The sequence below is a fragment of the Cyprinus carpio genome, chromosome A16, assembly GCF_018340385.1.
Source record: "Cyprinus carpio isolate SPL01 chromosome A16, ASM1834038v1, whole genome shotgun sequence".
Classification (NCBI taxonomy): Eukaryota; Metazoa; Chordata; class Actinopteri; order Cypriniformes; family Cyprinidae; genus Cyprinus; species Cyprinus carpio.
Window position 1 is genome coordinate 14,248,004 of NC_056587.1, and position 15,696 is coordinate 14,263,699.

At 34.7% G+C, this 15,696-nt stretch overlaps 1 protein-coding gene across 1 annotated transcript; it reads right to left on the reverse strand.

Annotated features, from left to right (window-relative positions):
* Positions 1-5,932: 5,932 nt before the first annotated feature.
* Positions 5,933-11,511, reverse strand: LOC109073102 (endothelin-2-like). Its single transcript, XM_042772857.1, has 5 exons — positions 10,805-11,511; positions 9,932-10,082; positions 9,455-9,568; positions 8,219-8,397; positions 5,933-8,112 (listed from the first exon to the last, which is right to left on the reverse strand). Exons 1-4 carry the CDS (start codon positions 10,860-10,862, stop codon positions 8,307-8,309), a joined length of 414 nt encoding a protein of 137 aa, XP_042628791.1. The 5' UTR covers positions 10,863-11,511; the 3' UTR covers positions 5,933-8,112; positions 8,219-8,306.
* Between the last annotated feature and the right edge of the window lie 4,185 nt (positions 11,512-15,696).

Consider the following 15,696-nt stretch of genomic DNA (forward strand, 5'->3'; position numbering starts at 1 on the left):
CACCACTGACATCAAACATTTCATTTAAAACCACACACATTTCAAAAAGACGTATCAAATCGTACCACCTTAGTGTTTTGATTCAGGTATCCAATTACTGCAGATATAAATGAATTCTTATAGATGTTTCTCTCATTAAATAATGTCTTCTAGAAGGCAATAAGAAACTGATCATTTAAAGGATGAGTAGCAACTTTCATAATTTACCTTACCAAGGGGGCTGCACATAATGTGTTGTGAATATTTTAACTGGTAGCTAAAGAAAATGCTACACAAATAAATAAATAAATGACCAATTAAGTGTTTTTGTTCATCCCAGATATGAAATTTAGAAATATATTGTTTGCAACCGTTTAAACCTATGATGTATCTGATTGCCAAACAGTACATGGACTACATATGGATACTTGCTGAGGATCCTGTTCTATTAATAGTTCAGTAATAAGGCAGTAAGAGCACAGCGAGCAAGCATAATGTTCTGGAATGTGTGTTTAGTGAACAACTCTGTCTACCACACAGCATTTATGGTTACTGTAGAGTAAGAGCAGCAGCAAAACATATATCCCTGATGCAGGACAATTACCTAACATAATGCCCCAATATATGGGTTTCTGTCATATATACACGGCATAGTTTAGCAATATCACACTAGCAAGAGTGCAGTTTTTTTCTTCCTGAATATCTTCATGATTGCAAATGTGATATAGATTTTATACAACAGTTCAGTAAAGGTATAAAGCTTTACAAAGGAACACCTTAAATGATTCTGTGATTTACTCAAGAGATTTGCAACCACTTAGCCTACTGCCGGTTTTACCAAAAAAATTCATATAAGGACCAAAAAGACACAAAATGTACCTTTTGAAAAGGTACTGCCCCTGGGAGAGCATACCTTTTATTACTTAGAATGTAATGTGTTCATTTTTAGACACAATACTGCAAATTTTTCCTGTTTTGCTCAAGCCAACGAAAATAGTTTTAAACAATGCCACAACAGAACTGAATCAATGTTTTTGAACGAATCAAGTGAGTCACTGATTCAGTTACTCATCCTCCAATGGTCTGTGAATAATGTGATCTCCAGGTCAATTTCAGGCTTAAAACATTATTAACCCAAAAATTCCTCACCATGAAATATCTCAAATCTATTCCAGATGCTGTATCCCCCTTGCACCTGCTGCTCCCCGTACTCCATACCCCTGTGTCCATGCTTGAAAGACCACAAAACACCACACAGATGACATTTTAATACATGGGGAGGGGAATTCTTTACATTCTAACATTTATTATTTAGAGATCTGTAACATGTTCTGTTCTTCATCGCTTCTGTCGTTGCAATAAATGACTGATTGAATTGAATGTAATTTAAATTATTTCTGCCAGTAAGAAAAAAATTAGATGTTAAACACAAGCAATAGAAGCTAAACAAATGTGTCTTGGGCACCAAAGCATAATTATTGATATTTACGCTAGGGGGCGCTGGTTTATAATCTGAGTAATTTATTAAAGCCATTACTGATCTGAACTGACAGAGCCTAATATATAATGGGACATCTGAACCATGTCTAATTTCCCTAGGGGCTGATTCTGTGTGTCTAAAAATAATTAAATAAATCACCATTAGCACTGGTACAATATTTCAAATGATTGCTTAGTTGATTGTGTGCCATAAAAAATATTGAACTAAGGTGGAAAATTAAAAGCAAATTCACAAGGCAGTTTTTATTTAGGCCTATTTCATGCATCTTTAAAATGCACAGTATACATCAAGCACAAGCCTCAGTGAAATATCTCTGTACCCCAATTAAATATAATTACTGATAAACCCTTATGTCTATGGGCTTGTTGCATACCAACATGAGAATCATTTTCTCTTATAATATTGAAGTAATCAAGTCATGTGCATTTTCAGTCAGCTGTTTATCTAGCGATGCCAGATTCTTGAGTTAATCACTCATTTGTACTAATCGGTCAAACGGCTTTGCAACAAGGTCTGAAATTGTTTGCAGTTCAGTTCGATTCATTTGACAGTTCACTCACACATTGAATCATCACACTGAAAGAGTAACGGGATATTTTAATTGAGCACTGGATGAGGTGATGGAAATGGTTACAAAAATCTAATAGCTAATATCGACTAATATGTAATCAAATATTTACAATTTTTAAGTAAAGCACATTACAGTCTATTTAAAATATCAAGGAAATAAATTTTTATATGGAGAAATATTAATTACAAATATTTATTGATAAAACTGTCAAAATGAAATGTAAAAAAAAAAAAAAAAAAAAAAATCGTTGCTTTGTAAAACATCACCAAAAATAAACCATGTAAAGAAAAGAATAAATGAAAGCATGCAGTGACCAGGGGTCCTTTTTAGAGCTTGACAGCCTCTGGTCATTATAAGCTTCAACTTTATGGTAGAGAGCAGCATGAACATTCTTTAAAATCTTTTTTTGTGTTCCACAGAAGAATGTGTCATACGGGTTGAAACAACATGAGGGTTAGTAATGATGCCAAAATCTTAATTGTATTCCTTCAAGACAGCTATTCATAAATTAGCCTGCTGATATGTTTGTATAGTGGTGCAATACAGATTTATCGATACTCAATTAAATATTTCATTTACTTAAAACCTTCAAGCACAAGGCTTAAAAAAATGAGAGATATTTCACCCAGACAGCACATATTGATGGAAAGGTAGTTATCGGCAAGGGAAGTCTGTGGCTAGGTAGAAAGGTTTGTTTGTTTGTTTGGGTCGTGAAGGAAACAGCTACTTCCTTTTGTAGACACACTTACAAGTGAGCAAGAAAAGTGAAAGGGGTTGATTGAGGCCAGAGCCACAGTACATAAACACTGGCTTTGACAAATTTCCCAAATGCTTTGGAATGATAAATTGGCTCCTGCTTCCCAATAGGGACTAACAAAGGAAGATCTGATTAAGTGTATCTCTTAAACACAGCTCAGCTCACGCAATGTACTGTAGGGACAAGAGACTGGTGTGAAGTCTAAAATTAACCTCATCCGCCAAAATGACAACTTGAAAATGAGATTTTACTTTATTTTAACATTCTGAATGGTCATATAAGTTCTGCTACAGTCTGAATGCTCGTTACAATCTACTTTACAATCTATGCTTTTTATTTCAGAATTTTGAAAGGTCTTTAACAATAATGATGTATTTTTGGTTAGAAATATATGACAAATTGTATACACTATAATAATTAATGCTTATTTAGGAAGGAAGGACACATTACATTTATTAAAAGTGTGAGTATAGACATTTATAATTTCACAAAAGATTTATATTTAAAATAAATGCTGTTCTTTTGAACTTTCTATTCATCAAATACTAAATCATGATATCCACAAAAATCCACATTAGTTGTTTTCAATATTAATAACAATAAAATGGAGCTTTGGTAAGCATAAGTAGCTCCTTTTGAACAGTATGTGCATTGACAGTATGTGAGACCGTACAGCTGGGTTCGTCAACCATAACTCCTTCCAGGACAGCCAGGAACCTTGGATCAGTTAGGCTTAAGATGACTGCTGGCACGGCACCAATATACCTAAACTCGCTAGTTCAAACTTATGCGCCCTCCAGAAGCTTGCGTTCTGCAAGTGAACAACGCCTTGTGGTGCCATCCCAAAGAGGCAAAAAAAATTTACTATCATGGACCTTTCCTGAACTGTGAACGACCTGCCTATCTCAATTCGAGCAGCTGAGTTTTTGGCCATTTTCAAAAAACGTCTATAGACACATTTTTCACCAGCACCTGATGAACTAATGCTATCACATACCAATTAAAAAAAATAAAACCCAACTATATTCTATTCTATTCTACTCTACTCTATTCTATAAAAAAACTAAAACCTAGCTATGTGTACTGTGCTAGACTAACTGAGACTTGTCACAGCACTTGTGTACTGTTGCTCGCTCATTCGTCTGATTGCTTCTATTGTTCTCCTCATTTGTAAGTCGCTTTGGATGAAAGTGTCTGCTAAATGATTAAATGTGTAAATGTATGTATTAGTATTACAATACATAAACTGACTGTTCAACAGATACAGGGACTCGCAGGAGAGGACTGAAAGAGTGACAGATAATGAGAGATTACATTTTAGACTATAATTCTCCAGACACACATTTTACACCATCTTTTTAAGAGCAATATTAATATTTATTAAAATGTATTGTTTCACAAACCCTTTACACATTCCAGGAAAAAAGTGGAGAACTACTTACGGTCATTTGGGGGGGAATCAAAAACAAATCTCTGATAAACACTTAACGCACCGAAATATTATTTTCTTTTTAATTTTGCAATACAACGTTACCTAACTATATGTTCAAAGCATCAAAGATAATGCTAGACTACATTCCCATGTAGCTACAAGCTGCTTATTTAACAGTCTGGCACACATACAGCAGTCTGTGTATGTAACTAGCCATTGATCCCTCATAAGGGTAATTATAATCACATATAGCCTATAAGCAATAGCTGATATCACTACGTAAACATCTCTCCTGATTAGTTATCTCCCATTTGATGTCAGTTCTCTCTTTATCAGACGGTTTTTGGATACAGAAACAGAACACACGGACATCTGAAGTTAACCCCAGATTAACCAGGGCATAACCAGAAGCTTCTCTGTGATACAAAGAATTAAAACAGTCAATTAAGAACGCAACAGTTACATTTTCCTGCCTGCATTTGTGACGAGAGGGGAAAACGTGCCAGTTTTAATGCTTTCCATTCCATAACCGCTCTCTACTTCATATCGCTTCCTCTGATTTACCTTTCTTGACATTCTCCTCACTCTGAATGCGATGGCAGTTGGGATGGAATGTGTAAAGGCATCCTGTTTTTCAAGCGGGACAAAGATGACTGTTTGCGGCGCAGCAGACATTAAGCTCAAGGGAGAGATGGACACTGCCATTGTTTCAAATATGAACATAAACCTCGTGAACATGTCAAATTTAGTACTTGTATGTTTAAAAGGATTGCATCTCTGGTAAAATTAAGCTCTTAAAGTAATATTTAACAAAAAAAAAATCTGTAATCATTTACTCACCCTAGCTGCAGTTAAGCGTCATAAAAAGATAATAAAAGTGACTCATAGTTTGTGCTGTGCGAAAAGACTTTCGATGCCATTTGATCGTTCAGGCCTTTTGATCACGTGAGGAACAGACCGAAATTGAACTTGTTATCCGCTGATAATTTTTCCATTCAGTAATTCGAGAACTAAATCAGGCCGGTTCATAAATGAATCATTCAGGCTGGTTTTGTGAACGAATCAAAGGATTCATTGAAAAGATTCGACTCAAATGAATCGTTTGCGAGTTGGATCAACTTACAGTGAATAACAACTTTCAGTCTGTTTGTCACATAAACCTTGGCTTCAGAACATTTGAAATGCATTAAAGTGTACAAGTCATAATATATGTTGTAATTTGGTGATTGACTGTCTCAGTCAAGATTATTTAGAAAAGAGTGGCTAGAAGAAACATGAAGGTGAGTAAATGATAAGAGATTTATTATTATTATTATTATTATTGGGTTCCTGTTGTTTTTGTTTTTGTTGCAGACTTACTCTCAAAATCCCAGAATCCATCAAATTCTTAGTTTTTACCTGTGTTGTTCAATATTTGATAATTATTGGAAAAATTAGACTTGTTTGCGAGTTGGGTCAAGATTTACAGTGAACAAAAACTTTGGAATATAGTGTACAAGTCATAATAACTATTGCCATTTGGTGCTTGACTGTCCCATTCTTTATTATTGTGAAAAGAGTGGCCAGAAGGAACGAATAAATGATGAAATGTTCCTTAATCTCAAAATCCCTCAAGTTCTTTTACCTGTGTTGCTCAATATTTGATAATTAAAAGCAGTTTTATAAGGCTTCTCATACCAGTACAATGATGTAATGTTGACGTATATGTTTTTCCTCGGTACTGTGCTCATTGAAATTGCAGTTATCTCACCATCAGTTACTGCGGTTCATTCGTGTGGCTGCATTTCTCACACTTACTAAACACATTTAAATGAGCAGACATGGTGAGAAACCTTGAGGCAATAAAGGTTATGAATTTGCTTAAGGAATGTCGGGATTGGTATGAAACACATACAGTAGACATGCAATGTATGACGTTAAATAACAGAACAATGAAGTAATGCACATGTTTTTAGTCTCAGTTTAGATGAACAATAGTCTTAGACTAAAAAGATGAATAAAATTTAAGTAAAAAAGAATTAGGATAAGGATAAGGTCTTGGAGTTTGGAAACTAGCCTTATGTGCACTGTTGGCCTATATAATCAGTCATGACAGGAAGATGGAAACCATCAAGACTGTTGTTGTTCTGGCATTGCTATTGTCTACACTGTTTCTTTCCCATGCGCCTGCAAGCTTCCTGCTTAATTCACCTGCTCTACAAGAGTCTATCTTTCACATCACAACAACATGTCAATGTGTTCAAACTAATTACTTTTCAACCATGTACACACCCTTTGAGTCTTCATGCCAAGGTGCTTTGTCAACCAAGGAATTGGCATTGATCCAGGGCAATTATACAAACCTATGTATGCAAGAGATTATGCCAAGGATGTTTTAACATGAAGTGTAATTGCGGGCTATTGCTTTATTTTGAACATAATCTGGTAATGTTCAGTTCCTGTCTGTGACATAGACAAGACTACAGCAGGGTGACAGTTGAATGTACTTGAGAAGCACACGAAATTAGGGTTAGCAATAAGACTTATTTTAAGATGAATTTATTAGGATTCTTTGTTAATAACAAATCTAAGTGATCTAACATATTCAGAGTATGTGGAAATAAATATGGAATACATAAATTTCATCATAATGATATAAACAAAACCATATTGTTTATATACAATACACAAATCTTTCTCTACAAAATTATATATATAAATATATATATAATAGTACAACAGCCAAAAGTAATCTTAAAGTGCATACTTACTGCATACACACTGTTAGCGCTCTAAAATGTTCTAGTGCTATTCATTAAATAAGAAAGTTCTCCAGCTACAGATTGCAAAAACACAACTGTCTGCATCACTTATGAATACATAATGCTAGGTAAAGCTGGATTTATATGAAAAACAAGGGCACAGTCCATACAAAGTGGTCATCCTTATGCTATATTCCCTGAAACATCCCATTACTATTGTATTGTATTGTATTGTACTATGCCAACCTTAAAGGTCAGAGAATACTTGCTTTAAAGTACCGAGACTTGCTACTGCCAATACATCCACAGAAATGCTGTTGTGAGCATGTAAGAAATACTGCTGCTGCACATATAACACATATGAAATAACCCTCATATATAACATACATGAAATCACCCCGCAGCAGATCTAGACAGGTGGAGCTGGGGAAGGTAGAGGGTTTCTGATACGTGCTGCAATTGCTACAGCAAGCAGCAGCCAAATATTTGAATGTTGAGCAGCAAGCTCATTGGCTGCTGATGTTGTCATTATGTCAGATTGTGTTAGAACGCATCGGACTGTTTTGTTAAACAGAAAAATAAAACTAATAAATGAAGGTTGGCTCCACTGGTGCCAATAAATAGTATGAGTATTGCAGTTTCTTCCTGTCTGTGCTCTTCCAACCAACATTTCATTAGCACTTCACCGGTCTCTTTTATCTCGAACTGTTCAAACGTGGTGTTTTGGACTAGTTATGATCCTGTCAGGTAGCTCTAGCATAGCCACTTAGCTAACGTCCTGTTTGCATTACAGGACTGTTGCTAACACCTGACCCTCATTTGTGCTCTCTCAGTGCACAGGTCTGATTTGCCCTTAACTCACAAATATCTCCTTTACGTCTCACAAGCTTTGATCTCTCCCATTCTGTCTTAAATGTGCAACAAAGGCTCAGTTTCCACAGGACTGTCCTTGAGGAACACTGCTTCCAGATCGCAGCCTATGCATGTTCTGCTGCCCCTGGTTTCACAAGGGTCAACTTTTGTTCAAGTGCTCGCACTTCCATCTCTCCCAGGTAAGGACTTCATCTGTAGCCAGGTTTACTGGCCTTGGATGCCTTTCCCATTGCTCTGGCTCTAGCCCTAACCAGCTTCCTGAAAAGTCAGATGGATTTGATGTAAGTAATGGTGTTATTGATGACACATTCACAGAATAAGGTGTGTAAACATGAATTTCATGACGTGTGTAATGTGGCCTTACCTGAGGAAGGTTATGACGTCTGACTGAGCCCCAAGGGAGGAAGACTTCCCTAAAACCAGAACTCCTGGATTGGCATTTTCTGAGTTATTTAGGGCAGCCACATGATCTGATTTGGGTTGTTCCTGTTTTTCAGGCACAGGTTCAGATGGGTGCACCAGCATGATGGCAGGGTTTTCAGACTTGGAGAAATATGCGCAAAATTAGTCCAAAAACTCTGCATTGTCTTAGATGACTGCTATAATGGCTAATAAAATATTTAAAAAGTCAATAAGTGTGGGGGAAGCACATTCAAACTTGAAAATGATCTGTCACTATTTCCATTTCATCATGGCTTTATAAACAGCATATAATGAAGGATTTGGTGATGCTACACCACTACTCATTACAGGTACAGCTAAGTTACCCTTAAGAAAAGTAGTTGTACTACACTACAAACAACTAACAAATCATTGCTAACTATAACATGTTTGGTTGTGCTACACTACTACTTGTTGGGAAAAACTAACTTTTTAATGTACAAAAAAATGTTATTTTGAAAAGCTGAAAATGCTATTGAAAATCTGGCAACATTAGCAGCATTGTACTTTTAGCTAGTTAATGCCCGTTCAGACCGATGAACAATATAGATGGAATCAATTTCAGAGCGCCTTTTTCCAGCTGATGAATGATTAAAAACATTGACACTAAACCAGCTATCCAGCCTGAGAGACCAGTTAACAGCAGGTTTTAGCTGTTTTTCTCAGCAGTTAATAGGAAAGCAGTTCAGTTTTTGTGGAAAAATCAAATATATCATCTATCTGGTTGTCATAACAAATTACAACAACATAACTGCATCGTTTATAATTACATAACAGTGATTAAAAGATGATAATAGATAAGACTGCCTTAATGACTTAGCATCATAATGACAAATGTTCTTTTTTTTTCTTGTGGGATCAAATAGCGGTCATAGCCTGAAAGCTATTAGCTAAAACTCTGACTCATTAGATGAAACTATCTCCATCTCCATTAGTAATTCAAATTCAAAAACATTCTCCTGTCATATAGTCTGGATTCTCCAGCTGTGTTTGTCTGGTATCACCTCACACCCTCATGCTATCTCCACACACCCCAATCGTGCACACCCTTACATTAGAAATAGTCTTCTAAAGTAGAATACTATGACTGCCACTTCCCACAAATTTGCGTATAGCTGTCACTTGATCGGTAGCGTGTGAGATGAGAGATGAGGCTTACCTGTAGTGACAGAATACATTGCATGTCCGATCTGCAGGATTGGCACAGAAGCAGCGGCCTGTAGACCTGCGCCGGCGAGTTAACGGACTGCCCAATCCATACACAGTGGTCTTACTGTGGAGGAGAGGAGACACCCAGAAAGCATCCAGTCATTGATTAACTCATCAGAAAGGGCATCACAGGAATAAACCACAGTGGGACTTTGTACTTTTTAACTTTAATAATGAGAATTACAACCGGTGCCAAAAGTATTTTAGATAAACAGCAATAAACTGCACAATAACTCAAAAATGAATCTTTTTGAACTATAAAAACACTCTCATTGAAGTCACAAATGTGCACTGATTAACTTAAATGGAAACAGATTTACTGAACATGTCTTTAATGTTTCCTTTCAGCCCCCATTGGCTGAAGCTCTGCTTTTGTTTACTTACATACGGTTTACGCAGGTTAGCCCATGCATGGGTGAACACTCACCTTGGTGTGTTCACCCAGATGATGTCCAGATGGCAGAAATAGTGGCATTCCGAATCCAGCTGGTTGTTGCAGGAGCAGCGTTTGCTCCTGACCCTATGGGTTGCAGATGGGTCACTCGGGTCAGTCTGGGGCACTAGAGGCAACCCCCAGCCTGCAGACAAAAGATATATTGCGGTCCATAAAACTTCCTGTAATCATTCTGGGGCAAAAAACTCCAGCAGAAACCATATGACTGAGTCTCAGAGAAATGATGAGCCTCATACACCACATGTTATTATTATACTTTTATGATTTTGATTTATCACCTCATTCTAGTCCCACTTCTCTCCGCTATCTTATGTAATAATGAACAAGGTTTCAGATGTTTGATCTTAATGAGTAGCGGGCAGCTGTAGTTTACAGCTATTCATACACATCTGTGCTGAGTTATCAATTTTGGCTTTAATTGTCGACATTGAGGCGACAGATTAGAACAAAATGAATATGAACCCCTGACTGTGTCTACATATTGTTAGACAGGTGTTTAAAATAATAAACAGGGTTATCGAACTGTATTCATTTTTATGAAGCTAAGTTTAAAGTGAGTTTAAATGAATCAAAATAAAATTACAAATGTTTTATCTCAAGCTTGAGAATGAGGGCAGAGTTAAAGTATTTCAAATCTCAAACTTACAAGTTTAAAATCAAGTAAAACTAAAAATCTTAATCCTAAAAAAAATATTTAATCCTAAAAAAATTATTTAGTGTATATATATATATATATATATATATCATATTTACTGTAAAATTAAATATTGTTAAATATAGAAAATAATAAAAAAAAACAGATGAAATAAATCCCAAAAATCTAATAAACACACACAAATATTTTACCTTCAAGAAGACTTGTGCACAAGGTGAAAATGAAGATCAGAGTAGTTCTAGATTCCATGTTGCATGTATGTTTCAATAGAAAGAAGTGCAAATGTTCACCTAAGCAATCCTAACAGATCTCTCAGCCGCAGGTGCTTGTCTAATGTTGAACCGTCCTGTTTGGCCACACTTATAGCTCGTGATATGCACCACTCCCCACTAGGCTGTTATGGGTGGTAGTTACACAACTCCAGCTTGTCTTCGTAACCTGCAACATTCCAAACTGCTGCCCCCTCGGCAAACAGGGTCACTGGATTGTTTGTGAGGAAGAGACCCAAGCTCCCAAACAATAATGATCAAGACAAAAAATAACTTCATCTTTCTTGCTTGGAATTTAACAATGTGAATCTAAATCAACTAAATGGGACTTGGAGGTAGGAAGAGCATTGCTGTGCAGGGCCAGCAGGAAAAGAGGAGTCATAAGAGGATATCAGCAGATTTGCTGCTTTGCATGAATTCTGTTGCATGGACTTTGCAGGTAAAGACAGTGTCCCGTGGAAAGAAGGAAGATTCTGGAGGGAAGCTCCTGTCTATGAGGTCCGAGTGTGGGTGGACAGTGTGGAAACTATTTGTTTCTGATTATACAAATTAGTCACAGATATGAAATCGTAATTCAAAATTGATTTGATTATTTTGTGTTGCTACATAAAGGTTCAGCATAAAGCAGTTCATTTCCTTTTGATAAAGAGCTGTTGGTGTACTTTTGATTAAATATGTAACATTTATGCATCGTCGTGTATTGAATTGTATCATAAATCACTCACTTATGATATTTCACGAATCTAAAATCTAATCTAAAATGGTTCAATGTTTCTGGAAATCTGAAAAGACAATTATAAATAACTAAAGTTATTTATAATAGATAACTAAAATTACTTGAAATAAAGCTAACTGAAATAAAAACTATATATATATAAACCTTAAATTTTATTTTAGTTTGTTGCCAAGGATACATTTCTACTTTTCATTTAGTTTAATGTAGTAAATATATATATATATATATATATATATAATATATATATATATATATATATATATATATATATATATATATAGATATATATATATATAAATCAAGACATTAAAAGCAAAAACTAATAATAATAATAAAATACAAAGACATAAACCAATTCCTACAATTTTAACTTAAATTAAATTGAAAATGTGAAATATAAAAATAAAATGCCTAAATACAAAGTAAATGTAAGGCTTCTTATTTTTAAGTTATATTTTTTATATAATATAAATAAATACTATAAATGTATACTATATATATTTATTAAAATCACTATTAAAGATGCATATAAAAAAACAATAATAATAAAAACAATAAAATGACAAAAAAAACACATTTTAACTAAAATAAAAATAAAATATTAAAATAAAAACAAGTTAAAAATCTTATAAAAACTTCAATAGTAGATCCACAATACCAACATAAAACTAACAATAATATATAAAAAACAATAGTAAGGATCACTAAGGGAATGTATGTTCTGATAACATTAAAAAAAATTGCATAAAAAAGAATGCACTTTAAGACAAATGCATAAATGCAAAGTAAATTAACATTTTAATAAAATAAAATGTAATAAAACTCTATAAAACTATCACTATTAATGGTACACCATTGTATGAGTGACCATAAATGTCGAGTGCCTCTGCACTGTCAAAGAAATTCACCTTACAGGAACTGAAGAGGAGCAATGTTCATCAGTACATGAGTAATGTTTTCCGTGATAGTTTGCCATGGCCCGTGCAAAGATAAGAAACATGGGCACAGCCTCGCAGGTATCGGGCTGAGTTTGCAAATGCAGCCCCCTAGCGTGGGATGTGCACACAGTGTCCATTCACAGACTTTCCAGCACAAGAGTCAGCAGAAGCTTCTGTGGGTGATGCAAATGCATCATAACATAATCTCACCTCATACTTTGATTAGCGGTTTTTTTTTTTTTAATCAATTACATCCTAAAACACAGACGAGAGTTTGCTAAAGCACTTCTCTCAATGCAGCTGAGAAAAGTCCCTCATGCTGATAGGAATATTAATATGGAAATCTTATTGAATTACTAATCAGTGCTGGGCATAGAGATTGCATACATCATCCCACATTCAGATGGAAAGATTTTATGCACTGCAAATATTTTGAATTGTGAAGGACAGGGTGCTTTAAATCACATTTATAGTTGACAGTAGTTAAAATGGTCTTGAAAACTTACTTTTTCTTGTGTTATTTATGAGCAAAAGATGAGCTTTAGTAGACATTTGGCAGAAAGTTTCTTCTCAGCGCTGCCAAATCCTATCTTCTGCAGATGGATGAAAGAATGTGTGACACTGTGGAGGAAGTCACTGCAGAGTGATAGAACACATTCCTCTGCATTCCACAGACAGAGGAAATGTGCTCATCCCTCCAAAATCCTATCATGTTCTTTCCGGTCTCTTCCTTCAGAGCATGTTGATCAGAGAGCTGCTATTTTGATGACTGTTTTTTTTTTTTTAATTACTCATCAATGCTGCATTTATTCTATCAGAAATACAGTAAAAGCAATACTGTGAACTATTATTACTATTAAAAAGAACTGTTTTCTATTTTAATATATTTTAAAATATCTAATTACACCCCAGACATCACTCCAGCCATAACTTCACACTATACTTCAACAAGACACTCCAATAATCATTCTAATATGTTCATTTGATGTTCAAGAAACCTTTCTCATTATCACAATTGTAAAAGGCCGGTCTGCTTAATAGTTCTACAGAAAATGTGATCATTTTTTTTTTTCAGGATTCTTTGACGGATTGAAAAAAATAACCATTTGATTAGATCCACTGCGCGCAACTAATATAGTATTTAACCAGTAGTTTTAAACAGTAATATTTGAACAGTTTAAATCATTTAGCCTTGTTATTATCAAAGTAAACATATTAACAGACACTTAAAGCATAGCAGGACATATAATGATTAATGATTAAATGTTTTGTTTTTCCGGAAGTTCTTTTCATAAATGTGACATCTAAACATTGGAATGTCATATTTTACATCTTATCTATTGATACAACTTCACATGAAACAAAATAAAAACATTTATTGACTGAAAAAAAAGTTCCATTTGTACTTGAACTTCCTGTTCAGTTAATAATCATTCATGCTAGCATAGCAAATTAACCTGAAAAATGCAGCTACTCCCTCAAAAACACACACATGGACATGGTGTGCCCAGACAGGCACTGCAGAGGGAGGTGTAGCCTTAGCATTTAAATGCTGTTAGGGTGTCTCTGCCCCCTCCTCCCATAAACACTTTTGTTTATCTTTAATTACAGTCGTTCTCATCCCTTCGACCTGTCCAACCTTCCTACATCAATGAGACTGACTAACTGACTATTCTAAGCTTTACATTCAAGTAGTTCTAACTTCCTGTTTCTTAGTTATATCTGAAGGATTGCAGCAGAATTCTGGCACCTGACCTGCACTGCAAAAAACAAAACAAACCAAAAAAATTGTTTCAGGCCTAACAGGTTGACATCATACATATTTATTTTTTGCCATATTTTAATTATATATATATATATATTAACTAATTTATATAGTTTTTTATATAGTGATTTTCTGCTAACTAATAAAAATATTTTCAAAAATTTAAAAATATTGTTGAATAATTCTGCAAAAACTGTAGTTTTTTATATAGTGATTTTCTGTTAACTAAGTAGCATTTTTGCTTTCTTTTAAAATTATGGTGAAAAATTGTGTAAGTGTGTAATATACACAAGTGCATAGCTTTAAGTCTATATCTTCCAGTGTTGTGTAAATACAATCCCAAATGTCAGACCGTTTCGAAAACAGACAGAAAATTAAATGCATTGTTGTGGAGTGTATCACTAAATGCGATAGGTTAATGTTTACACCAGACTGTATTCAAGAGAAAGTGATAAGGATAAGGCAAATAAAGATCTGGGCATGGCACTAACTGCACCTACCGTAGGTTGAACCACATTTAAATTTTAATCACTTGACCCATTTAACCTATAGATTTCCATTGATTAATGATTGTACTACTTACATTTTAGGCTTATGGCATGAGAATGACAGTCACACAAAGCCATCCTGGTGGGATCATATAACTGAGCTCAATATCATTGCATTTCTTTTTGAAGGAAACCAGACTGATAAAACATTGTCTATTCTTATTCACACAGATCCTCAGTAAGCACTTATTCAGTAGTATGGGGAATTGCTTAAAAGTAATAATCTAATATAAGCATAAAATTAGTCATAAATGATTAAACATTTCACATTATGTCTTTTGTCCTACTGTATGCTTACGCCAATAGCACATCAAGATTTTGAGGAAATTAGAGTGTGGCTTCAAGGTCTGTGCAGCATTCTCCATAGCCAACACATCCATCACACACAGCTGTTAAACTCTACATGGATAAAACAAATATACAAAATATATATATACATCACATATATATAGTCTAGAAAAGTCTCAAGATAGATATATGACCTATAATATACACACCATATATATATATATATATATATATATATATATATATATATATATATCTCTATATATAGACCTTATACATATAGCTATATATAATATATATATACAAACTTAGGAAGTCTCTACGCTGCTATCTTTTTCTATAGGAAATTATAATTTTCGCTTGGGAATAGAAATTCTTGTGGAAGGCCAGATATTTGACTCTACGCTGCTATCTTTTTCTATTGGAAATTATAAATTCACCTGCGCAGGTCCCTGTGGCAGCGCTAGAAAATGAGAATGAAAGTGGCATGAATGAACAGACTGCGCCATCTGCTGGTTCCAAAACACTGGACACCATCA